A 17,030-nucleotide genomic window follows, 5' to 3' on the forward strand; every position below is an offset into this window, starting at 1 on the left:
CCCATTCTGTATGCAGTACAAAATCTTTGTTAATTTTATGAGGTCCCAGTGGTTAATGTGTGGTTTTGTTGCCTGAGCAATTGGAGTTATATTCAGAAAGTCTTTGCCAAGACCAATATGTTGAAAGGTTTACCTTACTTTTTCCTCTAGCAATTTCAGAGTTTCAGGTCTAATGTTTAGGTCTTTAGTTCATTTGGATTTAATTCTTGTGCATGGAGAGAGAGAAGAATCTATTTTCATCCTTCTAGAGATACATATCCAGTTTTCCCAACACCATTTGCTGAAGAGGATGTCTTTTCTCCAAAATGAGTATTTTTGGCATTTTTATCGAATATCAGGTGGCTAGAGCACCCTGGACTTGCATCTGGGTCCTCTATTCTTTTCCATTGATCTACATGTCTGCTTTTGTGCCAGTACCATGCTGTTTTTGTGACTATGGCTCTGTAGTATAAAAAAATCAGGTATGGTGATACCACCAGCCTCATTTTTGTTACTCAGTATTGTATTAGATATGCGAGGTTTTTTGTGATTCCAAATTAATTTTTGGATTGTTTTTTCTATTTCTGTGAAGAATGCCATTGGATTTTTGATGGGGATTGCATTATATATGTAGACTGGTTTTGGTAAGATTGTCAGTTTTACAATATTGATTCTTCTGATCCAGTAACAAGGGATGCTTTTCCACTTAGTGTCTTCTGCAATTTCTCACTTGAGTGTTTTATAGTTTTCATTGTAGAGATCCTTTACTTCCTTGGTTAGGTTTATTCCAAGGTACTTTATTTTCTTTGATGCAGTTGTGAATGGGAGTGATTCTCTGATTTCATCCTTTGTGTGTTTGTTGTTAGCATATAGGAAGGCTACTGATTTTTTGTATTTATTTTGTATCCTGCTACATGGCTGTAGGTGTTTATCAGCTCTAACAGTTTTCTGGTAGAGCCTTTATGGTCCTTTATATATAGAATCATGTCATCTGCAAATAATGATAACTTGATCTCTTCCTTTCCAATTTGTATCCCTTTATGTGTGTCTCTTGCCTTATTGTTATGGCAAAGACTTCCAGTAGTATATTAAATAAAATTGGGGACAGTGGAAACCCTTGCATTGATCCTGATTTTAGTGGAAAAGCTTCCAGTTTTTTCCCATTTAGTAATATGTTGGCTCTAGGCTTTTCATAAATAGCCTTTATTATATTGAGGTATGTTCCTTCTATTCCCAGTCTCTGTAGGACTTTTATCATGAAGGGATGTTGGATTTTGCCAAATGCTTTCTCTGCATCTACTGAGATGATCATGTGTTTTTTGTTCTTCAGTCTATTTATATAATATATTACGTTTATCAACTTGTGTATGTTGAAACATCTCTGCATCTCTGGGATAAAGCTTACTTGGTCAGAGTGAATGATCTTTCTAATATAGCCTTGTATTCTATTTGCCAATATTTTGTTGAGAATTTTTGCATCTTTGTTCATAAGGGAGATTGGTCTATAATATTTTTTTTCTATCTTTGCCTGGTTTTGTTATCAGGGTGATGCTGGCTTTGTAGAACTAATTTGGTAGGATTCCTTCTTTTTCTGTTTTATGGAAAAGCTTAAGAAGTAATGGTGTTAGTTCGTCTCTGAAGGTCTGATAAAATTTAGCAGTGAATCCATCTGGGCTTGGACTTTTTTTAGTTGGGAGAATTTTGATAACTGTTTGGATCTCCATGCCTGCTAAAGGTCTATTTAAGTGATTAATATCATCTTGAATTAATTCAGGTAGGTCATATAAATCAAGGAAATCATCCATTTCTTTCAGATTTTCATACTTTGTGGAGTATATGCTTTTATAGTATGTCCCTATGATTTTATGAATTTCTCTGGTATCTCTTGTGATGTTACCTTTTCACCTCTAATTTTATTAACTTGTGTCTCTTCTCTCTTTCTTTGCGTTAGATTTGCTAAAGAGTTATCAATCTTGTTTATCTTTTCAAAGAACCAACTATTTGTATCATTGATTCTTTGGATAATTTTTTTGGTTTCTATGTCATTAATTTCTGCCCTAATATTTATTATTTCTTCCCACCTACTGATTTTTGGTTTGCCTTTTTTTTCCCCAAGGCTTTAAGGTGAAGTATTAGGTCGTTTACTTACAACCCTTCTAATTTTTTAATATTGGCACTTAAAGCTATAAATTTACCTCTTAGAACTGCCTTCATTATGTCCCAGAGATTTTGGTATGTTGTGTTCTCATTATCAATTGATTCTATAAATTTTTTGATTTACTTCTTGATTTCTTCATTGACCCATTCATTATTTAGTAGTGTGTTATTTAATTTCCTTGATTTTGTGTATGCTCTACAGCCTTTCTTGCTATTGATTTGTAGTTTGATTCCATTGTGGTCAGATAGAATGCAAGGAATTATTTCAGTTTTCCTGTACTTGTTAAGATTTGCTTTGTGTCCTAATATATGGTCTATTTTAGAGAATGTTCCATGTGCTGCTGAAAAGAATGTATATTCTGCAGCATTTGGATGAAATGAAATGTATATGTCTGTTAGGTCCATTCCTTCTGTGACCTCATTTAGTGCAGATGCCTCTCTGTTTATTTTTTCCTGGGATGACCTGTCAATTGATGAGAGTGGGGTTTTGAAGTCACCCACCCCCACTGTGTTTGGTGGTATCTGTAACCTTAGTTCTAATAGCATTTGTTTGATGAATTTGGGGGCCCCCATGTTTCGTGCATATATGTTTAGGATTGTAATGTCTTCCTGTTGGAGTGTGTCTTTAATCAATATAAAGTGACCTTCCTTATCTTTCTTAACTAATGTTGGACTGAAGTCTACCTTGTCAGATATTAGGATAGCAACCCCTGCTTGTTTTCTACATCAATTTGCTTGAAACATCGTTTTCCAACCTTTCACCCTAAGAGAGTGTCCATCCTTTGTAGGAAGGTGGGCTTCTTAGAGGCAATAAATTGACGATCCTGCTTTTTAACCCAGTCTGCAAACCTATGTCTTTTGGTTGGGGAATTGAGGCCATTGATATTAAGAGATATTATTGAATGGTATGTATTTATTTTTGCCATTTTTTGTAGTTTTTCTGGCTTTACCTTTGCTCTCTTGTGTTGTCTACTATTTGAGTATTGTTTGTTTTTTTCCATGTTCTTTATATATGTGCTTTTCTTTCTCTTCAGCATGGAGAGTTCTTTCTAGTATTTCCTTAGTGCTGGTTTTGTCTTCAAATATTCCTTTTGCCTGCTTTTGTCATGGAATGTCCCTATTTCTCCATCTATTTGAATGGATAGCTTTGCAGGATAAAGTAACCTTGATTGACAGTTGTTATCTTTCAGGACTTAGAATACATCACTCCACTCCCTTCTTGATGTTAAATTTTGTGTTGAGTAATCTGCTGTAATTGATAGACTTGCCTTTGTAGGTAACTTGATTTTTCTCTCTGACTGCTTTCAATATTTTTTCTTTTTTGTCTTTGTTTTGAGGTAGGGTCTCACTCTGGTCCAGGCTGACCTGGAATTAACTCTGTAGTGTCAGGGTGGCCTTGAACTCATGGAGATCCTCCTACCTCTGCCTCCCGAGTGCTGGGATTAAAAGCATGTGCCACCATACCCGGCTAATATTTTTTCTTTGGTTTGTGTGTTTGGTAGTTTGATTATAATAAGGCGAGGAGAGGATTTTTCAGGTTTTGTCTGGCTGGTGTTCTAAAGGATTCCTGTATCTGCATTAGCACCTCTTTCCCAATTTGGCTGAAGTTGTCTTCTATGATTTTCTTGAAGATGCCTACTTTGCCTTTGGAGTGAAATTCTTCTTCTTCTACTATGCCCTGAATTCTTATGTTTACTCTTCTAATAGTGTCCTGAATATCTTGAAATCCCCATTCATACTTTTCTATTAGTTTGTCTTTTGCTTTGTTGGACTGTATTAGATCAGTCACCTGGTCTTCTCAATTTCTGGTCTGTTGAGGGCTCCAAGTCAGCTTGTGACCAGGTGAGACCCTTTCCTAATATATAACAGAAGAGGAAACAAAGCCACTATAAATCAAGAAGCAACAAATAACAACCCCAAAATATAGCTTATTTAAGAATGGCAAATCTGACCATCCATCAGATTTAACACATAATTTATCCTGCTATGGAAGGTGCAATTAGCACTTCTGGTTCAAAAAAATGTAGTTTAAGGGCTGGAGAGATGGCTTAGCGGTTAAGCGCTTGCCTGTGAAGCCTAAGGACCCCGGTTCGAGGCTCGGTTCCCCAGGTCCCACGTTAGCCAGATGCACAAGGGGGTGCATGCGTCTGGAGTTCGTTTGCAGAGGCTGGAAGCCCTGGCGTGCCCATTCTCTCTCTCTCCCTCTATCTGTCTTTCTCTCTGTGTCTGTCTCTCTCAAATAAATTTTTTAAAAATGTAGTTTAAGAACTATAGCTGTACTTTACAATACCCACTATAAAGATTTTCAATGTTAGCAAGAATATCTAATTCTACCACCAGTCAGGGAATGAAGTGATTTTCATGTTGATGGTGGCTTCCTAGCTATAACAACTTTACCACTACAGAAACAGATTATAGATTGTAATTCACCTGTGTTTTCCATTATAGTTTGGCTGGCCACCCTGAATATCCCTTTTCTGATGAATATTAACATGGAGTCCTCTGTCATGACTTCTACCTGAAGTCCCTGGAGTGGATAGACATGTGGGAGAGACCTCGGATATTTGACTTCAAGTCAATTAATGCATCATAGCCACTTGCGTTGAACTGGAGCTCCAGGCATCTGTCTTGAAGAAAAGACATTTATTTTCATGACGCTTTGGAATAAATATGACATTGTTTTTCTACTTTAATCATATTGTGTCTTTTATTGCATGTTATTTTTTTCTTCATGAGTCATTATGACACAAATCTGATTGGGATGGAAGTCTGTGGGTAGAGCTTGGAAAATAATAATTCCAATTTTATAAAGATTTCAGTGGTGCAAGTAGGAAGCCCCTGGATTCCAGGGAGGTGGCAGTTAGCAGGTGGTCATGAGCCAGTGTTCCTCCCTCTCATGGGTCATTAAGAAATCACCCTGTTCTTCATCCAGCATTCTAAATCTGGAAGATGATGTGCACTCTACGGGGTGACCAACAGTGCCAGGGCTTCCTTCTAGAGGCTCAGTATCCTGGGAAGTGGACAGTAAGTTGCTCCTGGGACAGGGCTGACCAGTGAGGTTATGGGATCCATCCTGAAAGGATTATTAGGTGTGAGATGGAAGAAGTTTAAGAAGAGAGACTTGTACACCTCTGCTTGAGAAAGTCATGGGTTCTATTGATAATTATGTCTTACAGAAAAACAGGAGCGCTTCTCACTTTTTCATTTAATGGCAGAGCTGAGAGCCATTCATAGTATTATTTTTAAAAAGGAAAACTGTATTTGACTTTGGTTACATTGTTTAATAATACTTATGGCAATTATGAGTCATTGATACAATGCATCCTTTGAAAATTTAGCATATAGAGTAATATCAACAAAATATTAGCATAGGAAATTCAAACTTTTCCTATGGGAAATCATGAAACTATATAACACAGGCTGACATCATGCAGGATCTGATGAGCAGTCATCTGCCTACAGCAACAAAGTAAAGACCCAACAAAAATACTAGGATTCCAGTTTCACTGTGTTTTCACTCACCATTGCAAAAGCTGCCTGGCACAGTGTGGTCTTGGTCTGTAGTTACCATTTCCCCCCTCAAAGCAGATGAAGTGTTTTGAAAGGTATAACAACTTCTCTTATTGGTCTCAATCTTTGGAAATGACATCATACCAAGTTATGTGCTTATCTTTTCAAAACAATGTGCCGGAGCCTCCCACCCCTGGATATAAACTTACCTTATAAAGATCAGCTGAAGGTAATTAATAAGTCTCTGCTTATGGTACTTGTCATGCCTAATTTCATATTATAAATTACTTGTCAGAGATATTTTCTTCAGTGCTATAGCCACCAGTAATTCACATGTTTTATGGTGAATAAACCCTCATCCATACTTATGAAAATAGCCCTAATTAAATATAGTGGGACACACACGACACACAACCAATGTTGAAGTAGGACTATCTGGGAAGAAAATCGGGTGCAGTGGGAGGAGGAGTAGGAGAGAAGATAATGGGAGATTATCAGCAAGCATTCTGTACATGTGCTAAAAGTATCTATACATTATTTATTTATTGAGAGAGAGAATGGGCAAGGCAGGGCCTCCAGCCACTGCAAACAAACTCCAGACATATGCTCCACCTTGTGCATCTGGCTTATGTGGACCCTGGGGAATTGAACCTGGGTCCTTTTGCTTTTCAAGGAAACTCCTTAACACCTAAGCCAGATCTCCAGCCCTAAATTAAATTTAAAACAGAAATTACTTGCCACATAGTCTGTGTACCATTAAAAAGTATAGGAAATATATTTGCTGTCCTAACAAAAGGAAAGAACAAACATCATAACACCCACACTTAATGTTTGATGTCCCATTTAAAATTATGCTACCTCTGATATAATGACTTTTTTTATTTTGGTATTTTCTGGCCTTTATGCTAAAGTTAAAAATGGTTTTGGTAACATGTTTTAAATATTGCAGCATTCTCTATTTGTTTATATAATTACTCTTATTAATCAATTTTATCTCTTACAATGTTTAATATTCACTCATTTGTGTCTTAAGATGACTCTAGTATTTTTTGATGAAGAAATATTTTCTTTAGGCTTTTTTTGTCTTTATTTCTCTATTTTTTTTAAAGGATTTCTTTGCTGTGTACAGGATTCTTTGTGGCCAAATTTTTTATGCTCTAAAATTTTGTTTATATTTTAGTTAGCATACAATGTTTTAGATATCATTATGATAATGCCAAATTCATTTTGATATTTTTTATCTGCTCTTTGTCACCATTCTAGCTTTTTAAGTTTTACTCATACTCTTCTCTATTTATGTACATACATATTACAAACCTGAAGTACCAAGTGAGAAAGAATATCTGGTTTGGGGTTTTCAGAGTTTGGGTTTCCTCACTTAATATAATTCTTGCCAGATCTACTCATTTTCCTGGAAATGTTATAATTTTATTTTCCTTTATTTCTAAGTAAAATTCCATTATGTGTATGTATGGGCACAACTTTGCTATTTTTACTTATCTATATCTATACATACATACATATATACATACATACAGACATACATACATACATACATATGTGTGTGTGTGTGTGTGTGTATCTGCTTCTTAGATATTGGAAACACAGCAGTTCTAAGCATGAGTGTTTAATAATCTGTATAGTTGAGTATTTGATACTTATCAGGCATGCCCAGAAGTGTTACAGATGGGCCTTGTATGGTAGTTTCGTTTCTGATATTTTGAGAAAACTCTATACTCATTTATGTAGTAGATACACTAGTTTTCACTCCCAAATAACAGTGAAATTGGAACAATATGAAGAGAGTAAATACTCAGGTTACTGGTGTTCAAACAATGTGAAAAGTCCAAGGGAGAGGAATGTTTATTTGAAGGAAAAATAAGGGAAAATTTGCAGACATGGAGAATATAAGCATCTAGATATAGGTATGTTAAAGACCACCTGTCAGGTTTATCTCAACAAATCTACATCAAACTTATTTTCATGATCAGTCTCTTAAAGGTATAAGATAAAAGAGGATCACAAGGCAGAAAGGGAGAAAAAAAAATAGACAACATGTAATCCTGCCCCAAATAACTTAGGAGCAAGCCTCTTAGAGACTTAGAGAGAATTTTGTTTACCCATTTGGTGATAAGCTGCTGCTATTGTTGTTTATTTTTTTCCTGTTTTAAGTTTGATTTTTTATATATAAAGGTTGCACACATAGACCTCCTCTCCCATACCCCGATTCTGATGAGGGTCTTTGGTGGGTGATTGATACTCATTGTGGAGACCAAGAAACCTCAGTTAGTCTCTGCAGGGATGGGGTAAACACAGTGTCTTAGCTATTCCCACCCACCCTGAGGCTCTTATAATCTTTCTGCCCTCTCTTCAGCAATGTTCCCTTAGCCTTGGTAGGCAAGATAAAGATCTGATTTAGTGTTGCTTTTCCTGTAGACTCTGGATCTCTGTTTTGATGAGGTTTGAGTAACCACAGTGTTTGTAGTCATTTTCCTGAAAGTGATTTTCAGGTTTGCTGTGAGAGCAGCATTTGTATCACCGCATGCCCTGTGATGACTTCTGGGTCTGGGCAGATAGGTGGAGGTGACCCACCTCCTGGTAGACTGTCGGCACTCGGTGCACTGGTGGATCGATGTGCTCTGGTTCTCCCCTGGGCTCTCTTCCATGCCTCATAGCACAGGGTGCCAGGAGCCTCACACCAGCCTCAGGTGACGGGGAGGGGTCCTGTCATTAATTTGTAGCTACTTAGTCTTTTCTAACTATTGTGAATGGGATATTTTTTTCTTCATTGTTTGAAAGTTCATTATTCATACAAATGAATGTTTCTGCCCTTCTTCAACATCCATGATATTATGGAATATGGATTTTCTGTAGTAACAACAGTCATTATGAGATCATAAATGTAATGGCCGCTTCATACCCAGAAGACAGCACTTCAAAGCAGCTCTTCACATCCTCTGACTCTTACATTGTTTCCCTCAATGTTTAGTAAACTGTTAGTGTTACATAAATGTCTCACTTAATGCCCAGCACTTAACAGTCACTTAAGTATAGAGTCAAGTTTTATTTTAATTTTAAGTATAGAGACAAGTTTTGTTTTAATTTTTAACTTTATTTATTTATTTGAGTGAGAGGGAGAGAGAAAGAGGCAGGGTAAGAAAGAGAATGGGCATGTCTTGGACTCCAGCTGTTGCAAGTGAACTCCAGATGCATGTGCCACCTAGTTCATATGGCTTACTTAAGTCCTGGGGAATCAAACCTGGGTCCTTTGGGTTTGAAGGCAGGTGACTTAACTGTTAAGCTATCTCTCCATCCCTGATATGATTTTAGTCTCTCCATTTACTGAGTTTTTCATGTTGATTTTGAATCCTGTAGCTTAACTCTAAGTCTTTATTAAATCTATGAAATTTCTGGTAGATTTTATAGGATCTTTTAAGTATAGAATCATGCCATCTGCAAATTGGAGTAGATTTACTTCTTCCTTTAAAAATTTTTTTTAATCTTCTTGTCTAATTACTTTGGCTTAAACTTCAAGTACTATATTGAATAGTAGTGGAAAGACTAGAAAACAAAAGAAGAGACATAAGTGTCAATGACTCTTTTTAAAAGTGTTCAACATCCCTAGTCATAAGAGAAATGCAAATTCAAGCCATACTGGCCTGTAACTTTCATTAAGAGGTATGCTGTTAAGTCGTTTGAGGTAGGTTTACCTTTTTTTTTTTTCTTTTTCTTTCTTGGGAATATTATTTTTATCATTCATCTCTGACATTCTGATCATTAAAATAGGTCTTGAGGTAGTCTTGGGATGAATCTTTTTATTTTTTTTTTTGGTTTTTCGAGGTAGGGTCTCACTCTGGTCCAGGCTGACCTGGAATTAACTCTGTAGTCTCAGGGTGGCCTTGAACTCATGGCGATCCTCCTACCTCTGCCTCCTGAGTGCTAGGATTAAAGGCATGCGCCACCACGCCCGGCTTGGGATGAATCTTACTGGTTGTCTTTGACATTCTTATACCTGATTGCTTGTATTTTCTATGCCTACCAGATTTTCCCTTCCAATAAACTTGCTTCTCTTTGGAAATCTCAAGTAGTGTTTAAGCACCAGTAAGCTGAGTATTTGTTGCTCTCTTATACTAAGATTTCCTGTGCATCTTCCATTCTTTTTCTCTATCATTGTATACTTTCAAATGTCCTGTCATTGAGCTTACTAATTTTTATTCTTTCATTTATTGTGATATAGACTTCTTCTATTGGGTTTTGAGTTTTGCTTGATGTACTTTTCATTTCAAAGAGTTTTGTTTGATAAGTTAAAATGACTCATTTTTTGTTCATTTTCTTTTAGTGCATTCAAAATTTTTTGTGTATCTTTTTTGAAAGACTGTGCTAAATTTTAACTGAAAGCTCTCCTGTATTGCTTACCATACAATCAGTTTGTGGCACTTCATTTGTGTGTAAGATGAGGTCATGTTTCCTGACAGTTCTTAAAGCTCTTCGTCTGCACTGTTATCTCAGCAGTGAAGAATTTGATGCCTTCCAGCCCTCCTAATCCAGGCATTCTTATGTCACTACAGAAATGTTCAGATGATTGCAGATTTTCTCTAAACCTGCCACTTTCCCTGTTGTAGTACTGAATCATACTGTTGCAGAGAAGCTTCTTGTGACTGGGACAAAGCACCTGACCAAAGCAGCATATGGAAGGATATGATTTGTTGTGATTTACAACCTCAAAGAGAAGCTTCATCTTGGTGAAGACTCATGGCAAAAGAAGTGAGACCGTAAGCTCTCCGGCACTGGCAAGGTGGACAATCAACACACCTCCTGCATCAAGCCCCACCTCCCAGTACCCACAAGCTGAGGACCAAACATTCAAGACACAGGCATCTATGGGGACAGCTCATTCAGACCACCAAAGACCTAAGTCCATGTGTATGGACAGGTGTTGACATGACACACTCATCTATGGGGACAGCTCATTCAGACCACTACAAAGACCTAAGTCCAGTTGTAGAGACAGGCGTTGATGCGACATAGGCATCTATAGGGACATGTCATTCAGACCACAGAGACCCAAGTCCAGGAGTACTGACAGGTGTTGACATGACACACGTGTCTATGGGATCATCTCACTGAGACCACCACAGAGACCTATGCCCAGGAGTAGAGAAAGGTGTTGATGTGACACAAATGTCTATGGAAACACATCATTCAGACCACAGAGACCCAAGTCCAGGTGTATTGACAGGTGTTGACATGACACACCTGTCTATGGGGACATGTCATTCAGACTACCCAGACCTAAGTCCAGGTGTACTGACAGATGTTGATGTGACACACGGTCTATGGAGACACGTCATTCAGACCACCACCCAGACCTAAGTACCAGGTGTAGAGACAGGCATTGATGTGACACACCTGTCTATGGGGACATCGCATTCAGACCACCAGAGACCTAAGCCCAAGTGTACTGACAGGTATTGACATGTTGGATTGTTTTGGGAATAAAGGACTTTTAAAGCCCATGTTTATCCCAAGTCTACAGCTGATCTGTCACATAGGGAAAACCACTGTAGTATTAGAAAGATAGACCATCTACACTGTGGATAAAGAATGTGGGATCCTGTCCACCTTTAATGAACCCAGTCTTCTCTTAAAGGCCTATGGTCAAAGGCATCAATCACACCAATGGTGTAGGACCATGGCTAATGCTGTAATAGGTTGCATCTTGCTGAGATTGACTTGTAGCCCCAAGTTGCTACAATCAGCCAAGGAGATGTTTGCCAAAGTTGTAATCCCTTGGACAGGCCCTGCCTTCCATTCTCTGGAACTGAGGCTATTACAAAGTCTACAACTGCCGGCGGGGCTAGAGAGACTATGTTCAGATGTGCCTGATTTTATCTTCCTGATCCCTACAGTAAGTTTCAGGGCAAAGCCCCAAGCTTACTATACCCCAAGTTTTCTGAGCTTCTTTTTCAATATTAGGTCTTGACTGTGGAATCTATAGTGTTGTCTCCCTATGGGATCATGCTTTCTGTGATCAGAGATGATGCTATTTTTTTTTATCTCTAATTTGCATGTTTTCTTCTTACATTTCTTACCCAAATTCTCTGTCGAGAGTTTCTCATATATGTTAAATAGAACTAGCAATAGCAAACATTAAGTTTTTGCATGTAAGGTTGTCGGTTTTTGTACTTATAGAGATGACAACATTGAATAGATTCATTTTATTCTTATTTTGTTCAGTGCTTTTGTCATGACAAAGTTTTCAGTTTTCTCAAATGATTTTCTGCATCCATTGAGATGTCCACAACATGAACCTTATTTTCTGAATATGGTATATCTTCAGTGACAGAACCATGTTTGAATAAATCCAAATCAATAATTGGACAACTGATGCTTTAATGAGGACTTTTTAATTTTTTTGGTTTTTCAAGGTAGGGTCTCACTCTAGTCCAGGCTGACCTGGAATTCACTGTGTAGTCTCAGGATGGCCTCAAACTCACGGTGATCCTCCTACCTCTGCCTCATGAGTGCTGGGATTAAAGGTGTGTGCCACCATGCCTGGCTTAATGAAGATTTTTATGTTAATATTCATGAAGGATATCTGCCTTATAGTTCTAATTTATCAGTAATAAGTGTGGGTTTGATTTGGGCTAATCTTGGGCTCATAATGAAGTAGGGATTCTTTATCCTTTTTCCTTTTACTGGGAGAGTTCAGTGGGACTGGAGGTAATTCTTAGAATGTTTTGTAGTGTTCACCATCTTAGCTATCTGGCGCAGAGCTTTGCTTTGTGTGACATTCTTGGTCACTGACTGCCTCCTTCCTTGTTCAGGCTCTATTCAGACCAACAGTATCCCTGAAGCAACTCCCAAAGCTTGCAGCTAAAGATAACAGGAGTTACACCAAATCTTCAGTATGGTAGAGCAACTGGCCAGTGTTATGCACCCTAGAGCTTGTGTTCTGACAGTTTTGAGAAGCTGTGGGAGAATAAGGAGGGAGTCTTCTGATGGCTGTAATTTGAATGACAAATCCATCATTTTCCTTTTGGACAAATGTTATATACCATGTTTGGTATTTTATTTTTGTATGTCCCCTAATAACCCAAAATTTGCACTAGAGACCAGCTAGATGGCTTCATGTTTAAGGCACTATCATGCAAAGGACCCAGGTTCAATTCCCTAAAATAAAAGCAATATGCACTGGGTTCATTTGCAGGGGCTGAGGGCCTGGTGCACCTATTCTCTCTCTGTTTCTCACGATATTTTTCTGCTTTTTGACTAATTACTTACTGATAGATTCTAACAGCTGTATAATAGGAGAAAGGTATGATATGCCCCAAGACTCTGTTTGCATCATGGCACATAATTTATAACAGCAGCTAATTATTTGATACAAATCAGCTCCTTGCATATTGCCTTTGTATTACCCATGCGTTCTGCCTGCACAGCCGCCACACCAGAGAATTCTCATTGTAAAAAAATGAAGACATTATTTTTCCAAAGAGTCAGTTGAAAAAGCTTACTTGTTTCTCAATTTTCAATTTTGATTCTTGTTTGAGAGTTTGATAAGTGCTCAGTAATCATGTGTTTAAGGCTGTGTGTGTACTGTTGAAATGTGTGGTGTAAGATACTTGATTATTTCAACTAATGTCATAGTAAGAAGTGGCTTCATTGTGATTAAAATAATATGAATGAATACAAGAATAATGGCTATAACAAAAGAAACAAATGAGGAGAATCTAAAGAAAACAGAAACTAGGTAAAGATTTATAGTCAAAAAGTATTTTGTTGTTATCTAATGAAACCATTGTAATAATTTATTAGAATATTTGGAAGATTCTAAAATGATATTTACAAAATCTAAGCTTTTTATCATAATATATTCATATATTTAAGAATTCTCAGTGATATAAAGTGAAACTATTCTCTGCCACATGAGAGTACTGTTCGAACTTTTCTCTTCCATTATGTTATTACATAGTTATACATTGGATAAGTATTATGGATATGGATTTTCTGATAATCTTATATACTAAGGGGAGTTTAAAAAACAGCCTCTATTTAATAAGAGACGTACAAAAACATGAAAACCACAAATAAGTTTGTGTAACTGAATGATGGCCATTTCATTCCTATAGTGGGTTTTATATTTACATGTATGGTAGTGGGGTTGGAAAATAATGGAAAATAGATGTGGGATGAGTGGGGGACAACTGGGTTGCCCAGTCACGCTCTTATTCTTCTTAGATTTCTCAGGCAGGAGCTATTACATAAACAAGATACTTTACACCCTTCTAAACGCTGGGGTTTTTTCCTTCCAAGAAGACATGATCCAGAAGATAAGATGGATACCGTAAGTGATGGGCTATGGCAGAGCCACTGCTTCTCATAGTAGATGTTAGACCTGGGCTACAGAACTTCCCATGGGCTATACTTGGCTGTGGGGAATGGACACAAATCAGAACGACAGCATCATTTGAACCTTATAGAGGTTTGTAAAAACTTCATGTGTCAGTGATACATGTGTGATTTCAAGTGTGGTGACATTGGTCCTGTGAAATGAGATGACTAAAGTGAATACTTTACCAGCATGGGAGGAAATTTGCATTCCAATATTGTCCTCAGTCCAATAAATTGTATGAAAAAGTAGTAGTTCCCTGATCTTTGAATCTATGCTTTTTCTTAGATAGAGGTTTCACAGATGAGTGAAAACATGATATTTGTCTTCCTTCCACCCATTACCTTATCTTAAAAGATGCAATATAATTTATTGATTACAATTGAGATTCTTCATCGGAGAGAAGGCAGGTGATGGTTGTCTTTCTGAGTCTGCCTTATTTTGCTCTACATGATGATCTCCAGTTCTGCCCCATTTTTTCTGCTAATGACATAATTTCATTATTCTTTATGGTTAAGTAACACACTGAGTAAGCTGGTTGTGGTGGCTCCTGTCTGTCTCTAATCCTAGGATTCAGGAGGCTCAGGTAGAACAATTGCTATGATTTCAAGATAATCTGAGGCTACAGAGGGAGTTCCAGGTGGATCTTGGCTAGAGTGAGACCTTACCTTGAAAAACCAAAAATAGCATAAAATAATGAACACATTGTGTAAATATATAGCACATTATTTTTATTGATGGGCAGCTAGTTTAGCTCCATATCATGGCTCTTGTGAATAGTATTGTAATAAACATGGATGTACAAGGACCTTTTACACCTTAAGATTCCTTTGGGTATATAAACAGGAATGGGATAGACGGGTCATGAGATGTTTTTAGTTTGAGGGGATGCCCCATGCTGATTTCCATAGTAGAAATGCTAGATTACAATCTCAACATCTCCAACAATAGGGGAAATGTTTTCTTTATCTTCCCAGATCCTCAGCAGACATGTTTCTTTTCTTTGTTCTCTGATTTTAAATATATCCGTGTATATGTTTGTGTGGTGCGTGGTGTGTGCCTGGGTGGGTGTAGCTCCACTGGCCACGAGCGTGTGCTCAGGGTTCAGAGGAGAAGCTCAAGTGTCCTCTTGTTGTTCAATCCGTTCTTCCTTTCAGTCCCTGCATCCTTCAGTGGCTTACCAGATTCCAAAGTCCAACAGATGAAGCTTCAAACGGATTGATTACAAATTTTTAGACTAGATTCTGAGAAATTATAATATATGCTAGATTAAATGTAAAAATCTTCTATGAGCCTTTAGTCAATAAAATTAGCTGTTATTTATACCAACAGACTTCTAGAGCCCCTTTCTTGCTGTTTTGACTGTGCCTTGTGTCTTTTTTTTTTTTTTTTTTGTCTATTTAACTTTTTGGTGTATTCTAGACTCCAGGCTCCAAATTTTCAAATGATGCTGATCCAACAATGTCCACACATCACCACTGTGACTACCTCCTTTGGTCGAGGGACCCAGAATCCACCTCCATGGAGGAATTTGTGGACCTAATCTGAGGGCCCCTGTTGGCAACAGATTTGCTCAGCAGCAAGTGACCAGAGGAGTGTCACTGTGATTGCCTAAATATTTCAGGGGGTCAATTCATAGAGGGGTGAATGTTAGGCAGGAAGTTAATTCTAGGAAGGACTAATAGAACCCCTAAAGCAGGGCAGAAAGAACAGGTAATGGTCACGATGACAGGGCCAACCAATATGTCAAGATATTTATTGGCGGTCAATGAAATAAGATGTGCAGATAGTTGGTGGTAGTTGACTCTCACTGAGCTAACTTGAGGATCTCACAAAAAAGACTTAAAAAGAGTTGGTACTGGTTGACTCTGCTTGGGTCAGCTCAAATTAGCTTTGGGAACTTCCTTACCAGGGTCAATAGGCAGAATTCTATTACCATTTCTCCTAGTCAACCTTTCAAATTTAAGGATGTTTAAATACATAATGTTAAATTTTTAGCCTTATTATTTTTGTTTGGTATTGAGAGGTAAGGTCTGTAGACCTGGATTTCACTATGTAGCATCAAATTGGCCTCACACTCACAATGACCCTCCTACTTCTGCTTTCCACATGCTTGGACTAAAGCCGTGTGTCGCCACACCTAGCTTGAGCCTTACTTTTCCTGCTTTCTTATTGACAGAGAAAGGTATTATAAATGACAAGACTCTGTTTGCATCTTGGCACATGATTTCTAGCAGCAGTTAATCATTTGCTATTTATCATTATCTTGCCACATTGCCTTTGACTGCGTGTGTGCGTGTGTGTGCGCGCGCGCGCGCGTGTATGTGTGTGTGTGTGTGTGTGTGTGCGTGCTCTGCCTGCACAGTCATCATGACAAAGCATTCTCCCTACAAAGAAAAAATGAAGGACATATTTTGTCAAGGAGAAAGTTGGAAATGCTTGTTTTCAAATTTTAGTTGTGATTCTGGAGGATCCAAATTTAATAAATGCCCAATTGTCATTTTTTTTTTAATGCTGCCTGTGTGTTGAAGTGTGTGGTGTAAGATACTTGACCATTTCAAACAATGTGTGCTTAAGGGGCCCCATCATGACCCAAACAGTAGTAACAACAGCCTAACAGAACAAAAGGGAGCAAATGACAACAACAACAAACGAACAAGGAAGTAGAAGGCTGAAGCTTCCTAGTCTAAAATATAATTGGTTATTTACCAATGAATCCATTGTAATAATTTTTGATAATATCAGGAAGATTCTAAATGTGAAATTTAGTAAAAACTAACTTTATGCATCATGATATAATAATATACTTAAGAGTTATCATTCATATAAAAAGGTGAACCTGGGCTGGAGAGATGGTTTAGCAGTTAAGCGCTTGCCTGTGAAGCCTCAGGACCCCAGTTTGAGGTTCAACTCCCCAGGACCCACGTTAGCCAGATGCACAAGGGGGTGCATGTGTCTGGAGTTCATTTGCAGTGGCTGGAGGCCCTGGCAT

At 37.8% G+C, this 17,030-nt stretch overlaps 1 protein-coding gene across 2 annotated transcripts in view; it reads left to right on the top strand.

Moving 5' to 3' along the window:
• The window catches only part of LOC101613638 (aldo-keto reductase family 1 member C13-like), a 63,980-nt gene that overhangs the window by 32,331 nt on the left and 14,619 nt on the right, over window positions 1-17,030 (top strand). The window contains exon 10 of one of the 2 annotated variants that reach the window (XM_004662409.2): window positions 4,585-4,829. The exons of the other annotated variant lie outside the window; for it this stretch is intronic. Coding sequence (XP_004662466.1) covers window positions 4,585-4,627 — 43 coding nt within the window. The 3' untranslated portion in view covers window positions 4,628-4,829. Of the gene's footprint in view, window positions 1-4,584; window positions 4,830-17,030 lie in introns of those variants that run through there. 2 annotated transcript variants of the gene reach the window in all.

Source organism: Jaculus jaculus, chromosome 15 (genome assembly GCF_020740685.1).
Source record: "Jaculus jaculus isolate mJacJac1 chromosome 15, mJacJac1.mat.Y.cur, whole genome shotgun sequence".
NCBI classification, from domain to species: Eukaryota; Metazoa; Chordata; class Mammalia; order Rodentia; family Dipodidae; genus Jaculus; species Jaculus jaculus.